We start from the raw sequence: 15,572 nt of genomic DNA on the forward strand, positions 1-15,572 counted from the left end.
ATGCGATTTAAAGGGGCCGCAGCCTGAATCATCACATAGTTAATGATGCCCCAAAATAGGCAGTTAAAAAAATGAATTAAAAAAAATCTATGGGGTATTTTGAGCTGAAACTTCACAGACACATTCAGGGGACACCTTAGACTTATATTACATCTTGTAAAAACTGGTTCTAGGGCGCCTTTAAAATAGAAAACAGACAGTTATTTTAAATTGTAATAATATTTCACAATATTACTTTTTACTGTATTTTTGATCAAATTAATGCAGATTTGGTGAGTATAAGAAACAATTCAAAAATCTTACCGACCCCAAACTTTTTGAACGTTAGTGTTCATGAAAATTATATAATTAAAATATTCAAGGAAAGAATGAATATTCTTTTTATTTATTTTAATTGGTTTTCTCCGTTTTTTAACGGAGTGTACTGAATAAATCAGTGTGTCTGACACGATGCTGACTGTATCTCTGCAGCTGTTGCCATCTGTCCTGGATGACGCTCTGAGATTCAGCCATCTCAGTCACAGTATGAGCAGCCATCTGGACTCCTCACCTGAGAGCAGCGAGAACGGCACAGATGCCCCTCTGACTCCTAAAGGTAAGAGTTCCTCTGCTCTTTCATCTTTGTGCTTGTTACACAGCTCTCTGGAATACTTTATTCTGATTGGTCAATTGAGGCATTCTGCATGATGTTATTTTTATATAGCGACCACTTAACTATGGCAACCAATTTCCTACATAGCTTCTTCTCACATAATACAGTAATGCCAACTTATATATACACATTTAGTCAGTCATAGTATTAAAATCCCTGAATCATTTTCCTCCAGAGAGACAGCAGATTCTAAGAGGTGTGCAGAGCATTGCGGTCAAGGCTGCTCGGCGCCGCTCTAAGGTCCTAGAAATAGATGCCCTGCGATTGCCCCCGCCACCCTCACCCCTAGACCCCAAGAAGCACAAGAGTAACCTGTCTCTGTCCGAGGCGTCCCCTAAAGGCCCAGTGCTACGGCGCGGGAGACAGCCCAGCCCAGAACTACGCCACGCCACCTCTGATGACAACCTGTCCAGCAGCACGGGAGACGGCCCCGCACCCAATGGCACGTGGACGCGGCCACGGAACCGCCAGGCTGTCAAGAACCCCGCCCCACGGGAGCAGGACTTTGAGGGTCGCAGACGCAAGAGACGATCTCGATCATTTGAAGTCACAGGACAAGCTGTGAGTTTTCAGATAGAGAATCTTTTTAATGCACAATATCTGTGTTAATGGATGAGTCCCACGAAAAGAGTTTGAGTCACATTTCACCCCAAAATCAAAAAGGAGAAGCTGTATTTTGCATACGGAAGGTTAAGTGTATTTTAGGACCATTCATTTTGTTTGCATTGACCTTATTTTCATGAGAATTAAGCACATTTTGTCCCAAAATTTTCATTCGTATAATGCATCTGGATGTTTTTTGTTTTGTTTTTTTTGTTTTTTTTCTAGTTCAAACTATTTCAAAACTTCACTGTTATTTTCAAAAATGATTCTTATAAGAAGAATACTATTATTTATTTATTATTTATATATATATATACACATGATCCTCCAGAAATCATTCTTATTATCAAAGTTGAAATCAGTTGTGCTGATTACTATTTTTGTGGAAAGATTTCTTCAGAATTTTTTTAAGAAAAGCATTTATTTGAAATAGAAATCATTTGTAACTATGTGAAAATCTTTACTGTCACTTTTGATAAATTTAATGTGTCTTTACTGAATAAAAGTATCACTTTCTTTCAGTGAAAAATCTTACTGACCACAAATGTTTGAACCGTAGTATATATTTGAAAATGTAAATTCTATGACATTGTTATTTTTTAACATATTTTTCGCATTATAGTAATGGAAAATTTGCTGAACTGTCATGAAAATAATATTATAATGCAAAAACGTTTAATGGTGCTAAAACAGGCTTCAACATATAATTTCTATTAATGCTCTTGACACACAAATTGTATTTATTTGAATAGTTTAATTAGGATTATTTTCAACAAACTTTTTCTCCACCCTACAGCTGTCTCAGGCGAAGAACACCAGCCAGCGATTTCGTCCCCTTGACAGCACTTCTGATCCCCACCTGCACATTAACGGTCACCCCCCAGCCCCCATCCTGCGTCCCCAACACAGAGCCCAACCTCAGCTTGCTAAAGCTCGACCCTCTCACAACATCCACCAAACAGGTCTGATATCACAATTTTAGTCTTCTTCTAGTGATGGAAAAGACCAAAAAATATATTTATAAACTTGCCCTATTTATACATGACCACAAGATGCATTTATCACAAGTTAAGCCTTGTTAATCAAATTTGCATTCAGTGAAGACCAGTAAGATTCAATAAGATTTTTTCTTTGAAAAATGCACATGCACATATGAATTCAGGAACATATGTTAAAGGATTAGTTCATTTCAGAATAAACATTTCCTGATAATTTACTCACCCCTATGTCATCCAAGATGTTTATGTCTTTGCTTCTTCTGTTGAAAAGAAATTAAGGTTTTTGAGGAAAACATTCCAGGATTTTCTGTGGTTTCTGTGGTTTCTGTGGTTTTCACTGTGGTTCAACGGGTTGAAGGTCCAAATTGCAGTTTCAGTGCAGCTTCAAAGGGCTCTACACGATCCCAGTTGAGGAATAAGTCTTGTCTAGCGAAACGATCGGTCGTTTTCTAAAAAAAATAAAAATAAACGTAAAACAACGATTTTGAAGTTGAAGGAGAAGTTTTTCGCCCTACCACGGTACTTCTGCCTACATCAGGTGTGACCTTTCCAATGTGATTATGTAATGTGTGTCGCATCACAGAGCAGTTCTAGATGAGCATTTGTGGGTAAGAAGTATATATATTTGTATATAACGATCGTTTTGCTAGATAAGACCCTTATTCCTCATGTAGTCCTTTGAAGCAGCATTGAAACTGTAATTTTGACTTTCAACCGTCTGGAGGCAATTGAAGTCCACTATAAGGAGAATAATCCTGGAATGTTTTCCTCAAGAACAATTTGGACCTTCAACCCATTGATCCCCGCTGAAGTCCACTAGGGTCAATTCAGGGTAATTTTGACACTTTTTGCCATTGAAATGAATTGGAAAAAGTGTCCCAATCAACCTGAATTCACCCTATATGGAGAAAAATCCTGGAATGTTTTTCTCAAAAACCTTCATTTCTTTTCGACTGAAGAAAGAAAGACATAAACATCTTGGCTGACATGGGGATGAGTGAATTATCAGGAAATTTTGATTCTGAAGGAGGGGCTTCATATAGACGGGAACTAAACAGAGAATTACAGACAGACTGGGAAGTGAGGTGCTGCAACAATGTTAAATATGTGAAAAATGTTTTTTTGAACATTCAAGCATGAAAACCTATTCTATTAGACCCCAAAAACAAAATCAAGACTTTGTAAAAGGGCATAATAGGTCCTCTTTCAATAAATTTGGATTTCCTGTTGACTTATCTCCATTGATTCTCCACAGGATCAACAGCAGATGTCACTTCCTCCAACCTGCCCTCACACCTCATTAAGCGTGGTCCCCAAACCAGGCAACTTCAGCCTCTCCTGTACGTCACAACCACTGGAACAGGGGGCCAGCGCACCCGCAAACACTGAAGAAGACCATAAGCCCTGTCCTGATAGACTGTCTCCTCTCGCCCCAGCATCAGCACTATGGACACTATGGAAAACATGTAAAGACCAAGTGGAAGGTTTCTTCATTTATACAAATGGAAGAGCCGTACCATGGATGAAAGAATGTGAATGATAGAGCTACAAAGACTATGATGCTACCTGGGTTTTTGCTAAAATGCTCCTAGCTTTTCTGTGAAGACAGGTGACTTGCCATGTCTGCTTTTAATTTTTTGAGCCCAATCCCATTGGCTTCTGTAAGTGGCAAAATTTGATTGTCATGAATTCAGTGGCCTTGACTTATGTCAAAACGTCTCACAATGACATGCAAACATATTCCTTTAAAGCCGAGCCAATGCGACAGAGGATAAAACCTGCCTCAGATGCCTTCTGGTTGAATATTTATATATCAGGCCTTATGTTGACAACTGAAATTCATTAAGCAGTTCCCAAAAAACTTATTTAAATCTGCAGAAATGAAATGGTGATGCTTGTTTATGCGACTGAGGAATCAGATATACCCCTCTCATTCCCCAGGGAGCAATATATATGTCACAGCTTCGGTTTCTGTGAAAGTATTACTCCCTCCGGCCTTGCACAAATGAATGTACTGTCACATTGCTTATGATTCATATGTCTGGCTCCTGTGACCGTTCCATTTACTGATGTCATTTTGTGTTTACTGTTAATAATCAATGTAAATTTGCCTTCACTGTCATGCAGGTTTCAGTTTTCTCTAAAAATCCTTTTGGGTTTGTGTTAGTTCTTAGTACCAGACAAGGTGGCATATTTAATGTAGTTCATATCCTCAGTGGAATGTTTGTAATCAAAAAAAGAAAAGAAAAAAATAATATGGCTGCCTTTTCTTTGAAAAGACTGTATTTTTTGTTTTTCATAATTATACATGCATAGACACTTTTTCTACTCTTAATTTTATACCTTTTTTGTAACCAAATAAATTTGATTGACAAAGTGATAATGGTGTATGCATTGTATGTCACCATCAATATAGTGGTAACATTTTGTCAAGGTAAGTTTAAGGACAGTATAAGTTCAAGGTTTCCCTTTCAGGAACTCACAGTAGAAGTCCAAAAACATTCATAAGTGCTGTATCATTTACACATTAAACAACATTCCTGACTGCATTCCTGCACTGTCAGCACACTGAAATGTGTATCATATTTTCTTTTTTTGGCACCCACTTAGTGGATATCAGGAATACATGTCAATATTTCAGTGTAAACAGTTTTCTCCTGTTTCCTTTCACTAAGCAAAACAATGCAAGCATAACAAAATATCTAGTGGGCATCATCAGGTGTGTAGGCTATTGAGAAATGGACCTGTTAACTGTCACTGGCCCACCGATGGACCCATTTGCCACTGCATGCTTAAAATAATTATATCCTATACTTAACCTGACAAACTATATATCAACTATATATATCATTTGAAAGCTTACGAACTCAAGATCTGAGTTTTGAAATCGGACCTTGTTTTACTATGAAAATGGTACTTTAAATTCTTTTAGCGAGCTCCTCCCCTAATGTGTGGTGTCAGGTTTTGTATTACAAAATTTATTTGAACTACTTTAAAATAAAAACCTTTTCTAATCTTGACAAAACGCATATCGTTGGAAAGGTCTCACGGTTTCATATCTGCCAACTGTTTTATGATATTTGGACAGAAATATATACATTTGTTACAGGAGAAAATCAATAGAATTTCAATGACACCCGGTGGCTATTTTTGGTACAAAATATTTGTGATATCAACTTCAAATTTGCAACACAAATTAGTTAGACACATGGCTCTGATTTAATAGTAATTTTAGAATAAAATATTTAGTACAGTACATTTGATTTACATAAAACTTTTTCATACTTTCATTATCAATAATCTGCTATCTGTCTTCTTTCAAATGAGACCAAACTTATATCTATATTCCATAGCATTCTTGAATTACAACCATTTAAGTTTGGATAGTGCATTTTCATGTATATTTTCAAAAATGGGGGTGACAGTTTGGGCATTAAATTTGTGAAATAATAAACCAAGTATTAACATAACATAACATAATATAATAATATAATATAATATAATATAATATAATATAACATAACATAATAAAATATAATATAATATAACATAATATAATTAATATAATATAACATAACATCATAAAAATAATATAATTAATATAACAACAACATAATATAATATAATATAATATTATATAATATAATATAATATAATATAATATAATATAATATAATTAGGGGCACATTAATAAATTCGTCAACCTGTAGGTCAAAGGCAGGTGGAGTCGTAGGTGTTGTGATGACGACAATCATTAACCCCAAAACCAACCAGCGCAGTCCTACAAGTTCAGAGGCCCGCGATTGGTTTGCTTGACTCCAACAAATCATGAGTCTCGTAACTTGTAGGGCTGCGCTGATTGGCTGTCTGACTGGTCGGTCCGGCTGAAGGCAGCAGAGGCGCAAGTAGTGTTGTCAACGCCGCTCTGGATCTCTTCCTTTTTATTTATTTTCTAAACGTTATTTATTTGGTAAGAGCAAAGCGAATCCCGAGGAAAGGAAAGACATGTCTTAATGTATTTCATACGTAAGTGAACTTCCTTGTTTAAGCTTGAGGGAAAGCTGTTAGCCAGTTAGCGTTAGCTGTCAGTGTTTACACACTGAGAGCAGCGAGCAAAACTCATTATTTCATCGACAGCTTGCGCATTTGTCTCTAATATGTTCATTAGAAGAACACGTATGTAATCTGTATTACAGTAAAGGGAAATGGGTGAAAGCTCAGCCCAGCCGTTATTGACCTGCACCGCGCGCACATACGCGAGAACGCGCGACATATCATGACAGATACACGCGACCTCCTGCACGCGCAGTGACATTTTTTTTTCTTTTCTTTTTCTGTTTTCCTGGTAGTTAACAGCACACTAGCGCTCTTTACACGCTCCTATCTCTTATTCGTTATTATCTGCAGTTACCTTTGTCCTCGCATTTCCTAACGTATTATCAGACTTAAAATGGGGAAACTTTGCAAACTAGCAATGTTTATTTGTGATAAAGTTAATTAATTAAATGGCAAAATGCCATAATTATTTTTGTGTTTGGGGAAACAACTATAGTGCGTAAATAAATATTCAGCTATTCTGAAATATGGAACTTTATTTTGATATCAGTTGTGGAATTTTAAATTAAGCCCAGAACATTCATCGTATCCTCTGTGGAACATTTTGGAGTTACAGGTTTATTTGATAGAAATATGAATAAAGTCCTGAACTAAAAGTACATAAAGTATGATATGCAATGCAATTGTTAGTCACTTTCTACTTCATTACTAGCCTTTCTTTTTCTTTTCTTCCTGTTGTTTAATATAAATGGAGGATCAATTATGCTACTGTAATGTATTTTTATTCTAAAAAATCTTTAAGCTACTGTACTGTTAAGACTTGAAATTCTCACATTAAAATGATTAAGTAAAAAAACATGCAACATTTAAGTGTTTATAAATGCAAACAATACTTTATTAAAGGTGCAATATGTAAGAATTTTGCAGTAAAATATCCAAAAACCACTAGGCTAGTGTTATATATTTTGTTCACTTGAGTACTTACAATATCCCAAATGTTTCCAACTATTTGTAAATCATGAGAAAATTGCAATTTTTAACCAAGGCTCTGGGACGTGTGAGGAGTCGCCTGTCAATTGCGTCATACCCGCGTTACCCTCGGTTTCCGGTTTTATTTTGTAGAAACCATGGAAACACTAAAGACACTTTAATATATTACATGTTTTAATAGACAAGGGAACAACTGTTTGCTTACATTTATAGATTTATAGACAGAAAACTAATTGTTGTTATATAGCTCAACACATTTATTGTTTAAATCTAATTTTCTTGAACTTTTTTTTTTTTTTTTTTTTTTGCAAGTACCATGCTTTACCATGCCTAAGAGAAAACTCTTTTTTTGTCAAGTAGCTAACATAGCATAATCAGATGCAGCTTTATTTTTAGTAACAGTAATACAGAATTTTCTCCATCATACAATACGTTTCAAAATTAATTGCATGCCATTAATATTAACACAAGCAATCCAGCATTTAATATGATATTCTAAAATCGATTTAGCTTACTGCAGTGTACAACAGTGTCTCACAGCAGCCACAGAGCGAACGCACAAAGTTATATCATTTTCAACACACTCAAATGTATCTAATATGATAAACAGATCTGTGTTACCTCATACTCATGACCGGAAAAGCGGAAGCGGCGCCGGCGACTGTGGCATAATAAAAGTTCCGCTGCTCGCGGAGTGTTGTGCAATCGCTCCAGCGGCCTCGTTCAGCTCCCACAATACTCGGTCCTGCTCTGCTTCATACTACAGTAACGTTAATAATCGCATCCATGAACATGATTTCTTCCCGAATCCTGTGGAGACCACATGTCCCAAGATTCCGCGCTCAAACTTGCCGTCATCAAGCTACGCCTTTGTTTTGAATAGGCCTCTTGCAGACAGAAAATTTTACATATTGCACCTTTTAAGTTACGGTTAACGTGAAACTTGTTTCACGCTAAATAGACAGAACAGTGGTTTAATGTTGTTGGATGTTTTTCTTTAGAGACCCACCAAATGGTAGCACTGTGATTAATTAGAAAAGTACAAATAACGAAGGGGTACTTGGTTAATGCGCTGCATTCCACTGATAAAGAGTTCAGGGTAAAATATGGGATGATGGGATTGTTTAAAAATGGCTCGAGGTTTGGAGCATCATTCTCACATGCTGTCATATCTCTAACCTTTTATGACTAAAAAATATGAACCGTGAGTTGAGAAGAAACGCCCTGAATTTGGCCTGATAAAACTTAACACAGCCCGTTTGTTGATTTGGAATGAGAAGGTTCTGTGTTGTTTTGCAGCTGTGTCTGATCCATGTGCCAGTCAGCTGAAGCATGCTGGAAGAATGCAGCCCATAACCAGAAGAGATGCCGGAGTCTGGCATCAGACGAGGAGCCTGCTCTACAAAAACCTGCTGATCAAATGGAGGACCAAACAACAGAGTCTCCAGGTGCCTTTCATCTGTCACTCACAGGCTTTCTTTTCCCTTCCTGTAGGTGCAAATCTGTTGCACTATTAAAGCTTTTGTACTCCATCTGATGTTTGTACGGTATATCCTTCTCGAGGAATGCCGGAAGTGTCCTTTTGAATCTGTTAAAGTCACCATGAAATCAATTTTTATTTTTTATCGAATATTGCAGTAATTATTATAAATGATTTATCAGTGCACAACATTTATTCATGTGCCTTCATACTCTTTAATTAAAATAACTTGCCCTCCTTTTTACAACAACTTCTCTTCTCTGATGACCTGTTTACTGGTTCAAGGGCGGGACAAGCTGTCACTCACACATGACATCACAGCAGTAGCAAACCACAACCATCCAATCAATTGCCAGTGGACAAAATCAAGTCCCGCCCTACATTTGTTTTTGTTCGGGCAGCCATTTAATTCAGATATGCGTCACAAAAGGGGAGAAAAGACTATTCTGTTTCATGTTGACTTACCTCAGGTTACTCCAGGAGGATTTAGATGTGTGTACATTTGATAAAATCATCTGCTAAATGAGCAATGCAATATCCCAATTACCCAGGCTGCTTTATAAAATCACAAGACTTAGCAGTCTTAATACTACTGTAATGTAGTAATTCTGCTTCATCTGGATGAAATCCTCTTCCATCCACTCTGCTGACTCTTTACAACCCAGCAGGTTTTTATTCGAAAGTAAAAAGGAAAAATCCTCCAAGTTAAGATGTTTCTCTTTTTTTCTTCTGTTCATATGGTCATGTATTTTTTATGTATGGGAACTTTTTTTCTTTAATGTATTTTTAATGCCTCTCTGCTTCCTGTTTGTTTTTTCGTGAAGGGCCATATAAGAGTCTTTCAGAATTAATAGGCTGTTAATGGAGTGGTAGTTCATGTCGTCAGTGTACTTTTAAACCGACTCTGTAAAGAGAAGCTTGTCATGATCCATTATGAAAAGTGGTCAGAAATGGAACTAAATGAATTGTTATGCAGTAGTCATAGTTGGGCTTTTTTCCAACAAGTGTCATCTCTGTATTGAATTTCTTGGAGGTGGAGATGACGAAGCGAATTGTGTTGTGCTGAGTTCTTGGGTGTAGTGGGCTTCATGTATGTAGGTCAGACTTAATTCAGTCAGTATAGATGTTAGTCTCTAACAAAATCACTATGTGGTTAAACCTCTGTCAGACACACATACACTACTATTCAAAAGTTTGGGGGGTTTTTTATGTCTTTGAAAGAAGTCTCCTATGCTCACCAAGTCTGCTTTTTTTTTTTTTTTTTTTTTTTTCCCCTTCTTCACAAATACAGTAAAATAGTAATATTACATATTAATATTACAATTTAAAATGCTTGTTTTCTGTTTTAATATACAGTCAAACCAAACTGTATTCAGACACCTTGAACATTTCATTCATTAATACAGTTTTTTCACTATAGTTAAAAAAATGGTAATAAAATATGACAAGATCTAGTTTAACTGTGTCAGAAAAAATTAATCTTAATGTCAGAGAATACTTAAGCAAAAAATGGTCAGGTCAAAGTTTCTGAATCATTTTTGCTTCCAAATTTTTATAATGAATTTTTGGTTATAATATGTCACAGTTTATTTTGCTATCCTCACTTACATAAATGAACTATAGTGTCCTGCACCCACTAGTAAAAATATATCAAAAATATAAAAAATGTCTGAATAATTTTTGGTTTGACTGTTTTAAAATGTAATTTATTCCTGATATGGCAAAGCTGAATGTTCAGCATCATTACGCTAGTCTTCATTGTCACATGATCCTTCAGAAATCATTCTAATGTTTGGCTGATTTACCACTCAAGAAACATTTTTTCTTATTTATTTTGAAAACAGTTTGCTACTTAATAGTTTTGTCATGATTTTTTTTTTTTTTTTTTTTTTTTTTTTTTTTCAGGATTCTTTGATGAATAGAAAGATCAAAAGAAAGAAAATCATTTCATTTGAAATTTTTGTAGCATCCTTTTCTTTAAAAAAAAAAAAAAAAAAGTACTACCCTTATATTTTATATATATTATATTTTTTTCCAACCAGAATCCAATATTCCAGAAAAAAAAAATGCAATCATGAAATCAATGACTTTTTTCAGTGTTGTCTTAAAGGTGCCCTAGAACGCTTTTTCACAAGATGTAATATAAGTCTAAGGTGTCCCCTGAATGTGTCTGTGAAGTTTCTGCTTAAAATACCCCATAGATTTTTTTTTTTTATTATTATTCAAATTTTTTTTTAACTGCCTATTTTGGGGCATAATTAAATATGCGCCGATTCAGCGCACTTCCCCTTTAAATGCTCGCGCTCCCCGCCCCCAGCTCGCAACTCTATAATACATTGCATAAACAAAGTTCACACCGCTAATATAACCCTCAAAATGGATCTTTACAAAGTGTTTGTCATGTAGCATATCAGATATAGTAAGTATAGTGTTTATTGGGATGTTTACATTTGATTCTGAATGAGTTTCGTAGTGTTCTGTGGCTAACGGCTAATGCTACACTGTTGGAGAGATTTATAAAGAATGAAGTTGCGTTTATGAATAATACAGACTGCAAGTGCTTAAAAATGAAAATAGCGACGGCTCTTGTCTCCGTGAATACAATAAGAAACAATGGTAACTTTAACCACATTTAACAGTACATTAGCAACATGCTAACGAAACATTTAGAAAGACAGTTTACAAATATCACTAAAAATATCATGATATCATGGATCATGTCAGTTATTATTACCCCATCTGCCATTTTTCACTGTTGTCCTTGCTTGCTTACCTGCGTAAAGTCTGTTGACTTGGCTGTGCAGCTCCAGACGTTAATACTGGTTTGTGTAATGCCTTGAACATGGACTGGCATATGTAAAAGTTGGGGGCGTACATATTAATGATCCCGACTGTTGCGTCACAGTTGGTGTTATGTTGAGATTTGCCTGTTCTTCGGAGGTCTTTTGCACAAATCAAATTTACATAAGAAGGAGGAAACAATGGTGTTTGAGACTCACTGTATGTCATTTCCATGTACTGAACACTAATTATTTAACTATGCCAAGGTCAATTCAATTTTCAATTCTAGGGCACCTTTAAAATGAAATTCCCATGACCTTTTGCAACCAACATTGTAGTCAACGCCCACCAGGCATGTTAAAAGCTAACTTGTGTCATAGTGTAGCAAATAAATCCGGAGGCATGATCCCTCGCTGGCGCTCATGTATTTAGAGCCTCCCTAAGGCAGTAAAGCAAAAGCTGTAGCTTTGAAACATGACAGTATGGATTTTTTTTTCCTTCTGAATTTCCTCTGGTAATTTAGGTTTACATCAGGCATACTGTAGAACATGCAAAAATATTTTGTAGGAAATTTATTTTATTAATTAATATTCCTGCCACATCTCCCTATCAAATTTAAAGTGTTCCTCCTCTCTTTGCAGGAGCTGATCTTGCCTTTGCTCCTCCTGGGCCTCCTGATCCTCATCAGCACCCTCAACCCTCATGTCTCGTATGGCAGTATCAGCACTAAGGAGCTGGAGTATGAACGGGACCTCGTAATCAAAGGTCTTGGCTACACCCCCATCAGCAATATCACCAATCACATCATGGAAGAGGTGGCACGGGAACTGCGTAAGTCACATTTGTTGGTCTTTCTTTAAAAATGATTTTTAACAGTGTCCGTTTACCATATTTTATTTATTTTGACAAGCTGAACAAAATGGCATATGACACATAACAAAAACACAAGACTAGAACATTGCACAGATTTTTTTAGCTTTTATGTGTAGATCAATTTTCCCCTGTTCCTCATTTTAAGCAAACCACTAAATAGCATTACATGGTGTATTTGGTATGTTATTGAATGCTTTGCTAATTTATGACGAGGTAGTGTTGACTCTGATGTTAAAGTAGATCACTTACTGTGAACATTGGTTTTTATTTGTTTCTTGGTTCCTCAGCTATGAATGAGCGATTAGACATGTTCTCCTCTGAGGAAGACTTGGAGAATGCCAGTCTCTATGAACCTGATGGATATGTGGGAGTGGTCTTCTTGGATTCAATGTCATACCGTCTGCGATTCCCATACAACCAGCTTCCTCTGCCTAGTGACTTCACTGAATCCATAAGTGAGAATTAATTAACACAGATGTCATAAATCCATCCATGCCACCCTATTTAGCTTCTTTTTTGGTCAAATGGCAACATGCTTTTTAATACAATTGGCATTCAGTTTATAACCTTATCTGTAATGAAGAAACTGCTGAAGAAATGGCACTTATGACTTTAATTTTTTCCCCTCTGGTCCACAGCAAGCTGTTACACGAACTATGTCAACTGCCGTGCTGCCAACTACTGGTATTCTGGATTCGTACGGCTGCAGTCTGTCATTGATGCTGCCATCATACAGGTTTGAAATGACATGGTTGAATAATTTATTGGTATAAGCATTGTAGCTGTTAATAAGCAATGTGTGCATCTGCCTGCTGAAGTCTGGGATGAACAAACACTACCGTTCAGAAGTTAATGATTTTGAGCGACGGTGTAGGAAACATTTTTCTAAATTAGAAGCCACCAAATCTCTCAAATCTTCAGAAATAATTCCAATATGCTGGTTTGGGGTTTAAGAAATATTTCTTCTTATTATCAATGCTAAAATCATGTGCAGCTTATTTTTGTGGAAACCTTTTTTTAGGATTCTTTAATGAATCAGCAAAAAACATGTATTTGGAAAAAAAGTTATTTTGTAATTGGGAATAGGAAGTCCCTGTTGAGCTAATTTAGTTTCATTAATAACCGCTTCATTTTTCTGCAGATGAAGACCAAACGTCCGGTGTGGAACGAATTAAAAGTGCGTGCAGTGATGATGGGACATCCAGGCTCAGTGGAGGTCCAGAAGTTCCCTCACGCCCTAATCTCCATCTACCTAGTGCTGGCATTTACACCCTTTGTGTCCTTCCTCATTGTCAATGTGGCCGCTGAAAAAGAGCAGCGGCTGAAAGACACCATGGGCATGATGGGACTGTATGACTCTGCATTTTGGTAAGTGTGTCTACTGCAAAACCTGAAATTAAATTGTAATTCATAGCTAGTTTAAATAATATAAAAATGGTCAGTCTGTGAAATTCTCTTTTGCTTTTTTAGGCTTTCATGGGGCCTTCTTTACGCCGCACTAGTGACGACCATGTCCATTCTCATGGCTGTTATAGCAACCTGCACACCCCTGTTCTCCAACAGCAACTTCTTTGTCATCTTCCTCCTCATTTTCCTCTATGGAATATCCTCTGTAAGCTCTAGCAACCCTTCTATCACATCCAGTGATGGTCTCAACTTTAAGCTTTAGAGAGTGCAAAGCTATTAAAATGAGTGTGCACTTATTTGACCTCAGGTCTCCATCTCTGCCCGCAATGAGTAGTCATGTGAATGACGGGCTAATCTTCAACCTCATTTTGAATGTCATTAGTTCATTTCCGTTTTGCAAGGCTAAATTGCTTTCAGCTGCGTTAGTTTTCTATTGCATCAGAGGGGTGTTACTGTTCCGTCACCTCGTATTTAAATCTTGAAATGACAACACGTATTATATTCGGAGCTGTTCACGTCCTTTTGGTCCTTGGACTGGGATTATGCGTTTCCATGGCAATCAACGCTAAATAATTACAGTGGTCAGGTGGTAGCGCCCACGTTACATCTGAGCTTTCAGAAAACTATACAAGCTTAACTACGATCTCTACGAACGTGAATGCTTTTTACAAGCTGAATCCGTTACAGGAATACAAGGCCGCGTGCACCTTTACTGCCGGAAAACTATCTGAAATGCAAATCGCTTAATAATAATAATTTAAAAAATGCCGTTTACATGCAGCATAAAAATAATAATAATAAAAAAAAAGCATTAGCACAAAGTTGTGTCAGCTTTAAAGTGCATTTTTTTTCCAAGTCAGTGTGAAACTGCATTTGCTAGTGATTTACATAATGTGACATTTCTGTATGGAACAGGTATACAATAATAACAAAATGTTGGTTTTATCCATTGGGAATTAATTAAACCGTGAAAGGTGGGGCCTATGTGACTGATTGGGAGTTTAAAAAATGAGGACATACATTGAACACAATAAGACCAGGAATGTTAAGGGTTTTTTTTAGTTTGTTGATTTTTCTATAAAAGTCTCTCTTTTCTTTCTACTTATCTATCCCACAGATTTTCTTCTCCTTCATGTTGACCCCTTTGTTTAAGAAGCCCAAGTTTGCGAGTACGGTGGGTTCCATGCTCACAGTGGTGTTCGGATGTCTGTCTCTTTTCACTGTGCTGATGAGAGATTTCCCCCAGTCAGCCGTGTGGCTCCTCTGCCTTCTGTCTCCCAGCGCCTTCTCTATCGGCATTGCCCAGGTAACACACTTTTACACAAACATGCTCCATTGTATTACAAAGATCACCTAGGTTATGGGACCGTTGGCCAAGAAACGCGTATGAGAACAGTGATGATTTGAATAACAAGTCAGTGCTACCCTAGCCTAGAACTTTTTCCACACATACATGTGTTCTAATTGTTTTTATATATTTATTATGTACATTAACATTCAAAAAAAATGTTTTTATATATTTATACTTTTATTCAGCAAGGATGCATTACATTGACCAAAAGTGAAAGTAAATACATTTATAATGTTACAAAAGATTTCTATTTCAAATAAATGCTGTTATATTGTTGACATTGAAGACTGGAGTAATGATGCTGAAAATTCAGCTTATATTTGAAAAATATATTAAAATGGAAAATATATATTTTAAATTGTAATAATATTTCACAATTAT

At 36.4% G+C, this 15,572-nt stretch overlaps 2 protein-coding genes across 7 annotated transcripts in view; both read left to right on the forward strand.

Moving 5' to 3' along the window:
* kif19 (kinesin family member 19) overlaps positions 1-4,633 on the forward strand; it is a 51,019-nt gene extending 46,386 nt beyond the window's left edge. For all 6 annotated transcript variants that reach the window (XM_048169718.1, XM_048169719.1, XM_048169720.1 and 3 more), the window contains 4 exons: positions 472-595; positions 828-1,213; positions 2,052-2,217; positions 3,509-4,633. In XM_048169718.1, the coding sequence (XP_048025675.1) occupies positions 472-595; positions 828-1,213; positions 2,052-2,217; positions 3,509-3,642 (810 nt within the window). In that variant the 3' untranslated portion in view covers positions 3,643-4,633. The remainder of the gene's footprint in view (positions 1-471; positions 596-827; positions 1,214-2,051; positions 2,218-3,508) is intronic.
* Positions 4,634-6,078: 1,445 nt separating this feature from the next.
* The window catches only part of abca5 (ATP-binding cassette, sub-family A (ABC1), member 5), a 30,121-nt gene continuing 20,627 nt past the window's right edge, over positions 6,079-15,572 (forward strand). The window contains exons 1-8 of the mRNA XM_048169717.1: positions 6,079-6,279; positions 8,599-8,747; positions 12,202-12,391; positions 12,721-12,888; positions 13,072-13,169; positions 13,575-13,801; positions 13,904-14,045; positions 14,958-15,146. Of these exons, the coding sequence (XP_048025674.1) occupies positions 6,267-6,279; positions 8,599-8,747; positions 12,202-12,391; positions 12,721-12,888; positions 13,072-13,169; positions 13,575-13,801; positions 13,904-14,045; positions 14,958-15,146 (1,176 nt within the window). The 5' untranslated portion in view covers positions 6,079-6,266. The remainder of the gene's footprint in view (positions 6,280-8,598; positions 8,748-12,201; positions 12,392-12,720; positions 12,889-13,071; positions 13,170-13,574; positions 13,802-13,903; positions 14,046-14,957; positions 15,147-15,572) is intronic.

This window comes from Megalobrama amblycephala, linkage group LG20 (assembly GCF_018812025.1).
Source record: "Megalobrama amblycephala isolate DHTTF-2021 linkage group LG20, ASM1881202v1, whole genome shotgun sequence".
Taxonomy (NCBI): domain Eukaryota; kingdom Metazoa; phylum Chordata; class Actinopteri; order Cypriniformes; family Xenocyprididae; genus Megalobrama; species Megalobrama amblycephala.